Source organism: Paroedura picta, chromosome 3 (assembly GCF_049243985.1).
Source record: "Paroedura picta isolate Pp20150507F chromosome 3, Ppicta_v3.0, whole genome shotgun sequence".
In the NCBI taxonomy this organism is placed as follows: Eukaryota; Metazoa; Chordata; class Lepidosauria; order Squamata; family Gekkonidae; genus Paroedura; species Paroedura picta.
In genome coordinates, this window is record NC_135371.1 from 47,363,080 (window position 1) to 47,378,770 (window position 15,691).

A 15,691-nucleotide genomic window follows, 5' to 3' on the forward strand; every position below is an offset into this window, starting at 1 on the left:
TGTTTTTCTTTAATGTGCTGTACTAGCTTAAGTGCAAGTTTTATCTTTTACTTCTGATTAACCTGTGAAATATGGAAGCTTTGAGCATACAACTTTTTAATGCTTGAAGATTCAAGTTTTGCTTGGAAAAATGTTTTGTTTTTAATCTGGCTAATTTGGACTAAATGATTCATTAGCAAGTGAAGTTTCTCAAGTAAAGTTTGTTTTATTATTTCCTATTATTGCTTTTGTGAATATTCACAATTTTATGGTAACATTAGTTTTTCTTAGAGAAGTTATGAGAAGAGATCAGTTAGGAACTTAAGCAACTTGTTTCTTTTACTTCTTACTTGGAATTCTTTTTAATAATCTTTTAAAATATTTTTCTAGTGTCGATTTATAGTATCTGGTTCTATGACAAGAATGACTGTCATCGAATAGCAAAACTCATGGCTAAGTAAGTATAAGTTTACCGTATTACTTGTCTGGTTTTATAGCACAGGTGGTGAAACTGTGCATACTTGCTATCAATCACACTTCTGTCACATTTTATAATGCCATTATTTGCAACAGTGCCTTGTTTTCAGATTTTCTTAATTCTGTATTTAGAACAAGCACCGCTTAATGAGGTACATTGTATGAGATCTCGTTAAAGTTCATACATAACATTTATTTTCTTTCACAGGTAGGTCAGAAATCAAGACTTAACCATAAATTCAAATATACAACAAAATTTATTCCAGAATAAGTGTTCATGGGTCAAAATTTACTTTATGAGAAGCAGAAAATGTTCATCCATTAGACTAATGTATGCATACTCAAAGATGTAAACAGCAGATGTGATGGTTCAGGAGCAGTGTTAAAAGACAAGCCAGTGTAAAATAAGATCCAGTAACTATTTAAGTGGGTGAGTACTAGTTACAATTGTAGATAGGTAGGCAAAGTAGGCAAAACCTAAAATCAAATGCATTGTGGAAAATGCAAGGTTAAATTTGAACAATATGATCACCAAACCTAATAATATTAGGTGTACCATTGTGATAAAGTAGAATAAACAAAAAAATCATATGCATTGTGGAAAATGCAAGGTGAAATTTGAACAATATGATCACCATACCTAATAACATTAGGTATACCATTGTGGTCTCATTCTCCAGTGTTAATACATGCATATCATGTATCAGCAATGCCTTCTACTCTTTTCTTTGGATATCTTGCTACACAGACCAAAAAACAGGCATTAAAAATTACAATATACAGAAGCAAATGTACATTTTAATCTTGGTCATTCTGTTGCTGATCTGTAGATGATCAGTGATTCTTAGAAGAACTTCAAGTGAAGAATCCAAACATGAAATTGCTGAATCAGCAAAGAGCTTAATATTGTATCTCCCCCCCCCCAGCCCTGATATGAACAAGAACTGCTCACTGTAGGTGTTGATAGCATATTCTGTCCTTTACAGATGTTATTTAGAATAAGGTTTGAGTCCAGTGGCACTTTTAAGATCAACAGAGTTCTATTCAAGGTATAAGTTTTTTTGTGTATACACACTTTAGATACTTTAATTAGTTCTGTATATGCATTTCTAGTTGAGTCTACTTATCATATGTTATCCTGTACTTTCTCAGATTAGGAACCGTTAGGATCTACAAAGGTTGAATGCCTGTATTGTTGTTAAAATTATGTTACTTTTTTAGTGCACAATTAAAAAAAAACAACTTTAAATATTAAAAACATAAAAACATATATCCAGCCCATAGACAGTATTGCTTGTACCTAAAGTTGTTGTTTTTAATTGTGCACAATAAAAGTAACATGATTTTAACAACAATACAAACATTCAACCTTTGTAGGTCCTAACTGTTATCAGTTGGGTTTTATGGTTCCAGTCCCCCCCTTTTTTTCCCTTTCTTTCTTAGATTAGGCCTGATTTTGTTTATACCACTACTTTGCCTACTTAACTACAGTTGGGAGTTGTGTGCGTCAGAGGCCGAAACACACAACCCTGGGAGTGGTTGTCACACTCTCACTGGATTGATTACTTTTTTATTGGATTTTTTAAAACTCTTTGTCTAATCTCTCCCCCACAGTCATTTTGTAGATTGCAACTCTTGGTATAAATATGCCTGCCTAATGGATGAAAGCTTCATCTGTCTGATAAAGTGAACTTTGACTTACAAAAGCCTTTCAAGTGTAAACTAAATATCTGGAAGATCCTATGCCTTGCTTCTGCTCCTTTGTCCATTGCAGAGGTAATCCTCTGTTGTTGGACGATTTCAGCTCATTAAAATTTTTGAAAAGGGTCTTTTGTGAACAGAACACGTAATACTGAGGGAAATAGGCCCCCCAGTGGAGGACCACTTCTACCATGTAAAACAACACTGCACAGGTAAAGGCATTGGCTGTTGGCCTGCAACTCAAAATGTGCAGCAAGCTTAACTATTGACTGCAAGCCACAGAAATATGATAGGCCAATACACAGACCTTTGAAGCTAAGCAGGGTTGGTACTTGGATGTGAGACCACCAAGGAAGGTTCTGCAGAAGAAGACAGTGGCAAACTGCCTCTGCAAAACACTTGTCTTGGAAGCTCCTTGCTGTAGTCAGCAATGATTTGACAGGACTTTATACACAGGTATAAAAGAGCCTCTTGTGGCGCAGAGTGGTAAGGCAGCCGTCTGAAAGCTTTGCCCATGAGGCTGGGAGTTCGATCCCAGCAGCCGGCTCAAGGTTGACTCAGCCTTCCATCCTTCCGAGGTCGGTAAAATGAGTACCCAGCTTGCTGGGGGGTAAATGGTAATGACTGGGGAAGGCACTGGCAAACCACCCCGTATTGAGTCTGCCATGAAAACGCTGGAGGGCGTCACCCCAAGGGTCAGACATGACTCGGTGCTTGCACAGGGGATACCTTTACCTTTACCTTTTATACACAGGTATTAGCCCTGTGTCTCTATTCAGCCCTGGGAAGATTAATTGTTCTGAACTTGTGAATTAACTCAAATTCAGTAATCTCATGTTGACCACTGAGCTTTAGTTCATTTACAGGTTCAGAACAATTAACACCTTAGGGCTGAATCATATCATAGGATTCTTATTTCACAACAGATGTGCTAATTTTCTGCCCCAAAGCATTTCCTCTCTGCTCTGATCAAACTAATTAATATGTGCATTGAACCTCTGCATCCTGAGTTCCTTCTTTGCAACACCGCTCCCACCTTCTGACTGGGATAGAAGGACGTGAGAGATCTGTATTCAGTCTTGTATCTGACAAAGGGAGTTGACTCTCACAAGTTTATACCCCCCCAAAGTCCTGTTGATCTCTTAAGGTGCTACTGTTGGTTCAGCTGTAAACCAACATGGCTACCCTCTGAAGCTATATCACAAGGAGTTCATTTGTCCCAGTACCCTTGGAAACAGAGCTGTGGAGTGATTGACATCTTCTGTGATTGTTATGATAGCACCTTTTGGCTTTCCCGTGAGCTGGTAGTTACACAGCTGATACTTAATGAAATGCCATTTTCTGCTTTGGAGCTCAGCATTCATCAAGCATACATTCAGATTTTTAATTTAAATTGAATGTTGCTTTCATGGGAATATGGCTTAATGCAAAATAAAATTACCAATCATGTACAGCATTTTCTCCTCTATTACAGAGTGGTACAGGAAGAAGCGCGGAGATCGCAGGACAGGAAAAGCCCAAGCAGAACTAATGGTTGCCATGAAAACAGGTCAATTGATATCCTAGAGATGCTTAGCAAAGCCAAGGTTGAATATGACCGGGTAAGAAAAGGGTGTGTGTAGTTTTCTTGTTTTAAATTCTGTGCAATTGATTTCAAGTGTAGGCTGGTCAGTGTCCATGGACACTTTTTGCTCTTGTAGTACGCCAGGAGCTTCCAGCGTTCCGCAGGGCCTGCAAAACAGAGCTCTTCCACCAGGTCTGTAGTTGAGGCCAGTGCGGCGAGGAAGATCTGTATGGCCCCCCTTCCAGAATAGAGTGGTGTGAATGGTGGCTTGTGGGTCCTATCTGCGCCTCTCTTCCCAACCCCCTCAAATTAGTTTTTTCTGCCGTATCTCCTTTTTTTTTGTTTTTTGTTATTGTGATTAGTTGGATTTGTGTTATGTTTTTATGTCTGGGGGTTTTAATGGAGGTTTTTACTGGGATTTTATTCAGGCTCTTGTGACCCGCCACAAGCCGTTTAAAAGTGGCAGGTAATAATTCAAAATAATAATAATAATAATAATAATAATAATAATAATAATAATAATAATAATAATACAGGTATACTTGTACAAACTTGGTTAAACTTCATATAATCTAGGAAAAATGTTTGAAGCTCTCAGTTTTTAAGTACTGCCTAGTAAATGTAGGCTCTGTGATAGTCTCTAGAGAATCTTCCTATGAGTTCCTATACTACAAAGCAATCTGGTTTTATCCCCTTCCCCAGACTCACTGAACGAAATAGAATGAGCAGTGAATCATCACAGGCCATGCATTACAATCTTAAAATGCTTCGGGGGATGTTGAATCATGAAGCGAAAGGCTAAAGGCTTTCAACTTCCCCAGAACAACCATTTTAGGCATGCTGAAGTCTATCCAAGCTAGAATTACTTGCTTTCATTAAAAAAAACAACTATATCCACCAATGGTTTTTAAGAATAACATAATATCAAGATCAGACTAATACACAGATTATACCCTAATGGTAATGGCTACAAACTTGCAAGGAAAAACTATGAGAGAACTTTTTTGGCAGTTTGTGGTTATTTTAGAGGGAATACTAATTTATTTGTAAAAGGTATGAAAATGTATTTTCCCCTCAGTATTTTATGTTTGATTGGAATGCCTACATTCTATTTTTAAATAACATTATTTTTGGACTGTAAGATATTCTGTATAATACAAAGTTCCCTGTGCCTTTCAGTACAGCATGTTGGGCACAAATCCAGCAGTTCAGTGTTTTCCCTATTAGTATTCAGGTTGTCAGATGGGAAGACAAATATCCCTAGTCCCCCCAAGGAGCTCCCTTAAGATATCAGGCCCATACTTGCCATTCCTGATAGCACAAACAAGTCTTGTTTAGAAGTTTACAAGGGCCCTTGACTGAGAGAAACTGGTAAAAAGGGAAGCCAGATGCTTTTCCTCTTGATGGTTTTCCTCTTGACAATTTGGCAGTTGAATAACTAAAACAATATTGAGAAATCTGACTCTCATGTAAAGTTGTCAAAAGCTTGATTTCTATTTGAATCAGTGAGATCCTCTTTCTCTATTTGTAGAGGGCTAATAAAGAGATAAGATAGGTTGACAACAACTGATTAAATAGTGTACACCACCCTGTAAACTCAGAGTACCTTTCATGCTTCTTTGATGGTCTGACTGTGGTAAGCAGAAGCTCAGGCTCCCATTGTGTCCCGTATTATGACTAACTCTTACAGTGATAATAATATTCCTTAACCAAACTGTAATATTTGTGATCAGAAGTGATGTACAGTTTCAAAATTTACAGAATTAAAGTATTTACACATTTATAGAAAAAGGACGGCAGTTTCCAAGTCTTTCTCCAACAAAGACAGACTTCTTTCAACAAAATAGCATACTGGTTTCCCTTAAAAGGAAGCCTTCCTGCATTAGGAAAACTCATTCTTGGTTGGAGAAAAGCTTTTGGCAAAAAGTCATAGGAGCTAAGCCTTCAGAAATGCATATTTTTAGTGTAGATTACTGTCTTACATTATTTAATCATAGATCCTTCTTATTTTTGCATTGTCAATGTAATATGCTTTTAGTTACTGTTCTCTCCTCGTGGTGGTGGTCATTACATTACAGCAGTAGTTCTCAACCTTCCTAATGCCGCGACCCTTTAATACAATTCCTCATGTTGTGGTGACCCCAACCATACAATTATGCAAGTGTTCTTTCACAGAAATTAAACCGAAACTGACCAGTGGCATGAAGATCCATTGTTCATCATTGTATATAAATTGTTTCCCCCCCCCCCCGGGGATTCTGAGTTCAGTTCTGCTCCCCGCCCAGCCAATGCCAGACCCAAAGCAGCGGAGAGGGCGCGCTTGTTGCCGGGGCGAGCACACTCGGCAAGGCAAGCGGGTGGCGGTGCAGCCATGCAGGACGAGCTGCGGGATGAGAAGGGCGAGCTGTGGGAGCAGAACTGCTGCCTGCATGCCTACATGGGGTGGCTGCAGGCGCTGGAGGAGAACAGGCCTGGTGTGGGAGCTAGCGGCACAGGCAGGAGCAGTAGCCCACGGAGGAGGTGGCTGAACTGTGGCTGGCGGTGGCTGAGCTTAGCCCGGCCCGCAGGGAGGCGGCGCTGGAGTAAGAGGTACAGTGCAGCGAACAGATGTGCCTGGTGAGGCTGGGTGCACAGCTGCAGGAACTGTGCTGCTGCTGCTTAGAGCCTGAGGCCACTGAGCTGAGCTGCCACCTGGAGCACCAGGCGGGAGACTGCGCTGCTGGAGCAGCTGGAGGATGAGTGCAGGTATTTGCAGGAGGAACAGCAACGGTGGCGGCGCCCCCCCCCCCCAGCCAAGCTGCTCGCTCTGTAGCGCCCCCTGTGAAGGGGTCGTTCGACCTCCGAAGAGGTCCTAACCAGGCTTGCGCGCTTCAGCAGCCATTCAAGCCCGAGGTGGCCAGTGCTGTGGTAAGGGGGGAGGGGAAGTAGCAACACACCAGTCGATTTACACAGGTGCAGAGCCGCTGCATTACAGGAAGCCAGTTTGGTGTAGTGGTTAAGAGCAGTGACTTATAATCTGGGCTTGATTCCCCATGCTTCCACATGCAGCCAGCTGAGTGATCCTTTATTTATTATTGTATTATTATTGGATTTGTTCCTCGCCACTCCTGTGCACCGGATCATGGCGGGTTACAGAATAAAAAACCCATAATACATTAAAACTCCCATTGAAACTCAATTAAATTAACATCAACAATCACAAGCATGGTGGTAAAAAAAGAAGCCCTACCTCCATTACGGAACGGCTCCCTCTGTTGGGCGACAGGACAACATCTGCTGGCCACCACTGATGGAACAATGTGGTGGAATATCTCCCTTAGGGGGCCCATCAGATCTTCTCCCTACACTGGCCTCAACTATAGTCCTAGTGCAAGAGCTCTGTCTTGCAGACCCTGCGGAATACCGGAAGCTCCTGCAGGGTCCGTAGCTCTTCTGGGAGCTCATTCCCCCAGGTCAGTGCCAGGACTGAAAAGGTTCTGGCCCTTGTCGAGGCCAGGCGAGCTTCTCTGGGGCCAGAAACAACCAATAAATTGGTACTTTCAGGGCACAAAGCCCTGCTTGGGGGCATAGGGCAACAGGTGGTCCCACAGATATGTGGGTCCCAGACCGTGTAGGGCCTTAAAGGTCAGATCTAAAACCTTGAACCTGATCCGGGCCACAACTGGCAATCAATGCAGCTGCCTCAGCACAGGCTGGATATGTGCCCTCCAAAGATGTTCCTGTGAGGATCCTAGCAGCCGCATTTTGCACCAATTTCCAGGTCAGAGATGAAGGCAGGCCCATGTAGAGTGAGTTGCAAAAATCAATTGTGGAGGTGACAGTCGCATGGATCACCTTGGCCAAGTGTTTGGAGGACAGATAGGGCGCTAGTAGCCTCGCCGAAGATGGGCTAGTCACAGTCCTGTTAGAGCTGTTCTCACAAAACAATTCTGTCAGAGCTCTCTCAGCTCCACCTACCTCACAAGATGCCTGTTGAGGGGAAAGGAAGGGAAGGCAGTTGTAAGCCCCTTTGAGATGCCTTTGGGCAGTGAAAAGCAGGGTATAAAAACCAACTCTTCTTACCCTCAGTAAGAAGAGCGTTTGAGAAGAATGGGTTATAAATAACTATCTGTACACCGCCCGTGGCGCCGCGGGCGCCACGGACTAAATAAAACAGTAAGGGGTTCTGGGGCGGGATGTGTCCGGGATGAGGAAGGGTCCGGATTGGACCCTTCCTCATGACAGACAACCGGAGGGACCAAACGCGCCTGCCGATTGGTCCCTCCGATTCCCAGCCCCAGCAACTGCGAGCCGCGCTCAGCGCGGCTCGCAGTTGCTCCCGGCCTGACGTGGTGAGAGGCGCGAAGCGTCTCTCACCGTGTCAGGCCGGCCCCAAGGAAGCCCCCGCCGCAAACACAACACAAGACTCCAGCCGCCGAGAAGCTGCAGAAAAAAAAGAAACACCCCCGGAGGAGCCTTTCGCCGCTAGCGCGACGAGAGGCAGCAGAAAAAAAAACCCCTGTAGGAGCTCCAAGCCGCCGCGCCGACGAGAGGCAGCAGAAAAAAAAAAACCCTGTAGGAGCCTTTCGCAGCTCCACGCAGCAGGAAAAAAAACCCTGTAGGAGCCTTTCGCAGATCCAAGCAGCAGAAAACAAAACCCTGTAGGAGCCTTTCGCAGATCCAAGCAGCAGAAAAAAAAACCCTGTAGGAGCCTTTCGCAGATCCAAGCAGCAGAAAACAAAACCCTGTAGGAGCCTTTCACAGCTCCAAGCAGCAGAAAAAAAAACCCTGTAGGAGCCTTTCGCAGATCCAAGCAGCAGAAAAAAAAAACCCTGTAGGAGCCTTTCGCAGATCCAAGCAGCAGAAAACAAAACCCTGAAGGAGCCTTTCCCAGCTCCAAGCAGCAGGAAAAAAACCCCCTGTAGGAGCTCCAAGCCGGCACGCCCACGAGAGCTAGCAGAAAAAAAAACCCCTGCAGGAGCCTTTCACAGCTCCAAGCAGCAGAAAAAAAAACCCTGTAGGAGCCTTTCGCAGATCCAAGCAGCAGAAAACAAAACCCTGAAGGAGCCTTTCCCAGCTCCAAGCAGCAGGAAAAAAAAACCCTGTAGGAGCTCCAAGCCGGCACGCCCACGAGAGCTAGCAGAAAAAAAAAACCCTGCAGGAGCCTTTTACAGCTCCAAGCAGCAGAAAAAAAAACCCTGTAGGAGCCTTTCGCAGATCCAAGCAGCAGAAAAAAAAACCCTGTAGGAGCCTTTCACAGCTCCACGCAGCAGAAAAAAAAAAGCACCTCCTGGTGTCCCCTGGGTCCTAGCGCCCATTGCATTCCTGGTTGCAATGGGCTTTCTTGCTAGTTAATAATAGTAGTAGTGGTGGTTGTGTTGGTAATAATAATAGTGCATTTAATTTCTCTGCCAATTATCCTCGGGCCCTCTGGTTAATAATTATACATGAATTTGCATTTTAGCATTTAAGAAAATAAAATATTTACCTTCCCAGTACATTCCAGATGGATCATAAGGTAATCCTTCTGTACAACCCACATGGGATTGGCAGAGAGTCTGTCTGCATCAGAGGGGCAGAAGAGGAGTGAGAAAAGAGATTTCATAAAGGCCTGAGTGATTTAATCTTTGATTCTAAATCAGCTTAATCCCTCATATACATTCTACATCTATCTATTCCATATGTGAGAATGAATGACTTTCGTGATTTTTATTTCCTTAATATGGATGCCTTATGGTTAACATCTTATCTCTTCTTCACAGTCTTAATTATGGTAGCCTGTCATTTAGCATATATCGTTATGATACTTCAGAAATCAATTAGTAAACAGGAACATTGGTAGGGGTATTTAAGGCCACTCTTTTGAAAATACTTTGAAATCTTAAGCTCATGGAGGCAACGGTGGGCTCTAGAGGATGGATAGGGCAATCTTTCTACAGTTCATTCTGTAACCATCTTGAGGCAACTAAAATGCAGGCTTAACTTCTAATTAGTATATATTTGTTTAGGCATATAAAAAGGAAGTGATGTTGATAGACTCCCTTTTGCTGGTGAGGTCTATAGTGGTAGTGGACTTGGTCGTGTTACGTTGATTTGCTAACTTTTGATGTAGACTGAGGGCCATTCCGCACAGCTGGTAGAAATCCGCAATCAACACTGAATTGCTGTGTATTGTAGCGTTCCATTGTCATTTCACACCTGGCCAAAAATTCTGTTTTCCTAGTGGGACTGTTTCTCCTCCAGCATTCCTCACCTACTTCCAGTTTTTGCTGAGGAGCAATGAAAATGCTACAAAATTCCCTCGCCCCCTCCCACCTCAAGCCTGCCAATCAACCAGACAACCAATCAGCCTTTGCTAGCCATGCAAAGCCCGCCTCCCCCCCTTAAAAAACAAAAACACCGAAGTAATCATTGCAACACAATTTCATTTGGTCACAGAGGCATTGGTTATCTGTCACAGCTCCGTCTTCAAGTTTTGATAGTTTCATAGCGCAAACTTATATTTAGAGACGGTTGTGCAAATCTTCCCACACGGCAGCCCCTTCTCTGAAGCAAAGAGGTGATGCTTTGGGGCCAAAAGATTTGTCAGTGATAGGGAAAATTTATGCCTTGAAGAGTTGATTCCAACTGTGGTCTCTGATCTTCCCTGGCAGTTAACTTGTCTTGATCTGGCAACCTCACCCCCCCTTCCCTTCCCCTTCCAGCAGCCGGGGGGAGGGGGGTAGCCTGTAGTTTCCAGCCATTCACAAGCAAAAAACAAAGGGGGGTATTTTGCTGGAAAAGAACAGCAATGAAAAAGAACAAAAAATAAAATGTGACACACGCACTCACATAAAGAGCAAGGGGGCAACCAGATAATTGAAAGGGTTCTGAAGAGACTTGCGAGTATGCATCGCTACTCAGCATTCTCCATTTTTCAAAAACACCCGCCTCCCGTCACCGGAAGCCACGGAGGCGGGAGCAGGGGAGGGACATCTCCGTGGCGATATGAGTACTGTTGTCTCCTCCTCACTGTCACTTGGCGGGTGATTGCGACATCTGTCAGGATTTTGACCAGGGGAATGCAGTTTTCCTGATTTCCCTGCTTCCGCTACAAATAGGCAGATGGAGCGAAACTGGGACGGGAGGCTGACGGCATTATCTGAAACCATGATTTTAAAGCGTCAGCATCTGGTAATGATTTCGCTGAAATTCCCTCATGCGAAATGGCCCTGAATTTTTTCCAGTAATAGCATCTCTCATCAGTAGAAACTGTTAAAATGACTGCATCCTAAACGGTACACTCAAGAGATTTAAAGTGGCAGGTGTTTTGAACCATGAAGCTGAATCATCATTTATTTTAGTGCTGCTAGTACATCAGTCGAATGTCTGGAAACATGCTGGGATGTGCGCTATACAAGCTAATTTCATAATTATTCTCTGCTCACCTTGACAAAGTTAGCTTTCACTAGAGGATGTGTATCTAACTGTGTAGTGAAAATGGTCATTACATAAATGATGTAACAACCCATAGATGCTTTCTCTATTCACTTGGGCATTGCAACTGCCAAGGACGTGTTTTGCTAACCTGAGCCTGGTGAACGGAATGGCCTTGAAGCTGGGTGATATATCCATGATCTTACCACTTTTCCCATAAAGTGATTCCTTTCTTGATATAGCATTGCCTCTCATAGCGTAGACATGACTTAGAGCTTTGTATCATAGGATTGCTTAAGTGGGCTTTATGATCTGGGGTGAGGAAAGAGGAGGGGAACTGCAGCTAGGAGGGGAACTGCAGGGATCTTTGTGGGGTACTTCCAGGGGGTTGCTAAACTTAGATATAAAAGAACTCTGCTTAATATGAGCTGAAATTTGAGAGACTTATGCAGGAGTGGTTTAAGGATTTGTGGTGCCTGTAGCACCAGAGCCAGTTTCAGAAGTTGTGGGGCCCTAGCAGAATGCAATTGTTCTGGGAGTAGCCCAACTAGGTGCAGAACTCCCCCCCCTCATGGAAAGGGGTTTTACTCAGAGTGTCCTTAAAGAGGGAGAAGGGGGGAGGAGAGGCTACAGCCCTGATCCATAGTGGAGAAAGGCACAGCATAGGGTACTTGGAAGCTGGCCCTGGATTTATACAGTGGTTTTTTTGTTTTGTTTTGTTTTTTTAGACTCAGAAGAGCGATTTCACTTGTGGAATGCCACAAAGCACACTGGGTGAAAATATGGAGACTGCGGAGCTTGGATCATCAGTGTTACAAATGCAAGACCATGTAAGTTCATTTAAAGCCGAAGTGCTGTGACATTAGTTCACTCTTATGGTATATGTAGCATGTTCGTTTTCAGTTTCTGTTGTATTTGACCTTGGAGGTATCTTGCATAATACTGCTGTAATTTATAAACAGGGTGATTCTCAGGGGGTTACACAGGTGGCTTTAACCCCGCTCCTAGTAACCTTGGGGCAGTGGTGGCGGTGATTAGCAATTGCCTGAACTGAGAATTGAATGTGTGGGTTTGCGAAATCCTTGTTACAAAACAATGGTATAATAGAAGATGTTGGTTGATGAGAATACTGACAATGGTTTAGTTTAGTAGTTAACTAATGTAGAGCCTTCACCAAGAAGCAAGATGCAATAACTAGAAATAAATATAAAATTGAGTGGTAGAAAACAATAACACAGTGAACAGGTCTTGTGGGATTACTGTGATTATTTGTAGCTACTAATAGTACCATCTAGTGGAAGAAAGAAGTGATGCATAAAAGGGTTTTCTTAAGGGCTTTAGGAATGTTCTGCCTTGTACCATTAAGAAAATTTTCTACCATCGATATGAAGGGTGTCAGAAGAATGATGATTCAGTTCCTCAACTGATGTATTTTGTCAAGGATGGTTTCCTCAGTTTTTTAGTACAGTAATCTGCACCAAACTAACCCATTTCTTCCTGCTGGCCATCCATCAGCTTGTTCCTTCTCTGGATCCATGTGCAGAGCTTCTGTCTATTTCTGGTGTGTCAGGCATCCGGAGCCTGAGAGAATTGGGCCATTGGACATCTCATACTGAAACACCTTGTTCATGTGGCCTAGTGATGAAAATATGTTTTATGCCTCCTTGCCTGATATGATTGGTAGATACACTCCCAGCAGGATTTAGCCACATAATACTGAGCTAAGTCATTAGACACAGAAAAGTTCCCAAAGTAGGAAGAAAAGAGGTGCTTTATCTGGTCAGTAAGCAGATCCAAGAGCCTCTTGTGGCGCAGAATGATAAGCGGCAGAAATGTTGTCTGAAGCTGTCTGTCCATGAGGTTGGGAGTTCGATCCCAGCAGCCGGCTCAAGGTTGACTCAGCCTTCCATCCTTCCGAGGTCAGTAAAATGAGTACCCAGCTTGCTGGGGGGTAAAACGGTAATGACTGGGGAAGGCACTAGCAAACCACCCTGTATTGAGTCTGCCATGAAAATGCTGGAGGGCGTCACCCCAAGGGTCAGACATGACCCGGTGCTTGCACAGGGGATACCTTTTCCTTTAAGCAGATCCAAGAACTAGGGGGGATTTCTTCTCCAAAGAGGGGAGAAAGTTCTGTTGGCTCTTTTTCCTGAGTAACTTTTGCTTCCTTTCTGCTGCCCCAGACATAAACAGACCAACTTCCCAATTTGTTATTGTGCTGTGGGGACTACATTGGAACGCCAATGCTCGTCGGGGGGGGGGGGGGGGCTGCTCCGCCTTCTCCCAACTGCTGGAATGGCCTCGCCGTGTCTCCGACGCAGGGAGCCTGCTCCAGCGGCCGGGAGAAGGCCGCCAATGCTCTGCGGTGGGGGGTCGTGGTTCTAGCGCCCGCTGTATTCTCACTACAGCGGGCTTTATTTCTAGTTAGTTATATATTTTGAGTTTTATCTGGATTTTAATGTTCTTATTGTAAACTGCCATGAGCCGGCTGGGCCAGGAGTGGCGGTCAACAAATACTATAAATAAAAAAAACATATATTACTCTTTATAAACATAGCTGGATCTAGGCATGAAGGAAGATACTTGGCTACTGCCTCTTCTTGTTCTGATCCGAATAAAAATTATTACATATAATTGATTTTTATAACAGTCCAAAAATACTTATGGGGTTGTGTTCTTTTTTTAAAAAATAGCATATTTATGCAAGTGTAATTATGTTGGCAACAGCGAACCGCCTTTATAAATCTTTTGTTCAGATGACACAAAAACTCAATATTTTTACATGCTGATTCTTCTGTTCTAGCACTTATTTGTATTGGAGAAATATGGGAGTATGGTGTAAAATTTGTTTTCCTATTTATAGAATTGAATTGCATTTATCCCTCTCTTTCTAGTCGTGTCCATCCATCCATAAACATCTGACAGTAGAAGAATTATTTGGAACTTCATTATCAAAGGATCCCCCTGCAGTTCCCCATCCCAACCCAGAGAGAACAGAGAAGTTACAGAATGATGCCTCATGCAGAGAACATAATTTCCTCCTACCTTTTTCATTTGAGCAGTCAACAGTGATCCATCAACCTCTGGGGAAACTGGATGGCCCAGGCTTCAAGAGTAGTTCTTGTACCTTGCTACAGCAGGAATGTGTGCCTCCCTTGCTAATTGCTCCACCTCCAGTTTCACAGCCTGAGATAAATAAGGTTTCAAGCTATACTGTGCAACTGAGTCCTGTCCTTAATTCAGCTTCTGTAGTAGAAGCTCCTTCTGTTCAAATGCTTCAGAGTCTGCATACAAACAATAACATAATGCAAGTCATGCAGCAAGCTAACAAGCAAGCATCTCCCCTTGTGAGTCAGCCACCATCTGATACGAACCATGGTCCACAAACTCTAAATTCTAGTCAAAACCACTTTATAACATCTTTGGCTGCAGCAAATACAGAAGCTTCAAATGTAACTCTTCCAAATGTGGATCTTCTTCAAAAACTCAGGTTGACCCCACAACATGACCAAATGCAGCCGTCGCTTAGTAAAACTCCAGTAGCCTCTAACTTTTCTTCTGCAGTTAACCATCTGGCAACACCAGATTGTTTCAAGGAATCTCATGTCAAGCAGCAAGCTCTGACTGGTAAAATGCTTCCAACTACCCAGGTAATGTGTGTATTGAAATATATTGTGGTTTTCTAGAAAAAAGTGCAAATGCTGGGACAAATTGAGAAGTACCTGTTAAAGTAAATGTAAAACTGATAATTGAAACATTTGGAGTTTTCTGTCTAAAGCAATGACAATAGCTCTGATCTGACTTTGATTGAAATAGTAGTGTGACATCTTCCTTGATAGAACGAAACGTAACTTCAGTCTGGTTCAGCAGAAATTGCTGAGCCGCCTGAGCATCAGTCGCATGCTTTAACTTTGACTTCTTCTTTTGCTGCTGAAAATGTTAACTAAAACACAGCAAAGTCAACCAAACACATCTTCCATACTTAACTGACATTTTGGGATAGGACCTTTTAATGGTAGATTGTTTGTTTGTTTTTCCCAGCAAGCTATCCTGTAGCCATTATCAGAATATGTATAATTCAGCTGGAAAAATTAAGTGTATAAGCTATGGCGAAGTAATTCTTCATATAGTCCTGTATTGATTTTTCATTTGCAGAGTACGCAGCAAGGTAAAGAACTTGAGACATTTCCACATCCCAAAGCTTTGTCAAAGGCAAGCCAAGTATGTATTTAAATTTTCATGTCCTGTGCTCCTAGTATCAGTCTTCTTCCTTTAACAAAGGCTTGAGTCATTACACCTAGAATCTGGTTCTTTCATTCTAGCTTATGGCCAGGTCTCCTGTATCTTACTTGTGTTGTATTTGGGCTGAACTATTTTTTGAACCATTTTCATTATGGAACTTAGGGGGATTCGTTGAATGGAAGCATGTTCAATTAATGACTCTTTCTATTTCATTTCATAAATCTGTTTCCTGTTGCCTACAATGCCTTCTAATATAGTAATGCAACTTTCTGTTGTTTTCCAAAGTAAATTTTAATAATGTTTGCAAAAGCAGATGAACACTGCCTAACACTT

The 15,691-nt window shown here is 42.8% G+C and overlaps 1 protein-coding gene across 2 annotated transcripts in view; it reads left to right on the top strand.

Moving 5' to 3' along the window:
- Positions 1 to 15,691, top strand: part of DCP1A (decapping mRNA 1A) — a 44,316-nt gene that overhangs the window by 15,541 nt on the left and 13,084 nt on the right. Inside the window, exons 4-8 of one of the 2 annotated variants that reach the window (XM_077325546.1) lie at positions 370 to 436; positions 3,632 to 3,758; positions 11,845 to 11,946; positions 14,011 to 14,766; positions 15,272 to 15,328. In XM_077325546.1, the coding sequence (XP_077181661.1) occupies positions 370 to 436; positions 3,632 to 3,758; positions 11,845 to 11,946; positions 14,011 to 14,766; positions 15,272 to 15,328 (1,109 nt within the window). Of the gene's footprint in view, positions 1 to 369; positions 437 to 3,631; positions 3,759 to 11,844; positions 11,947 to 14,010; positions 14,767 to 15,271; positions 15,338 to 15,691 lie in introns of both variants that reach the window. The other variant, XM_077325545.1, reaches the window with a different exon arrangement.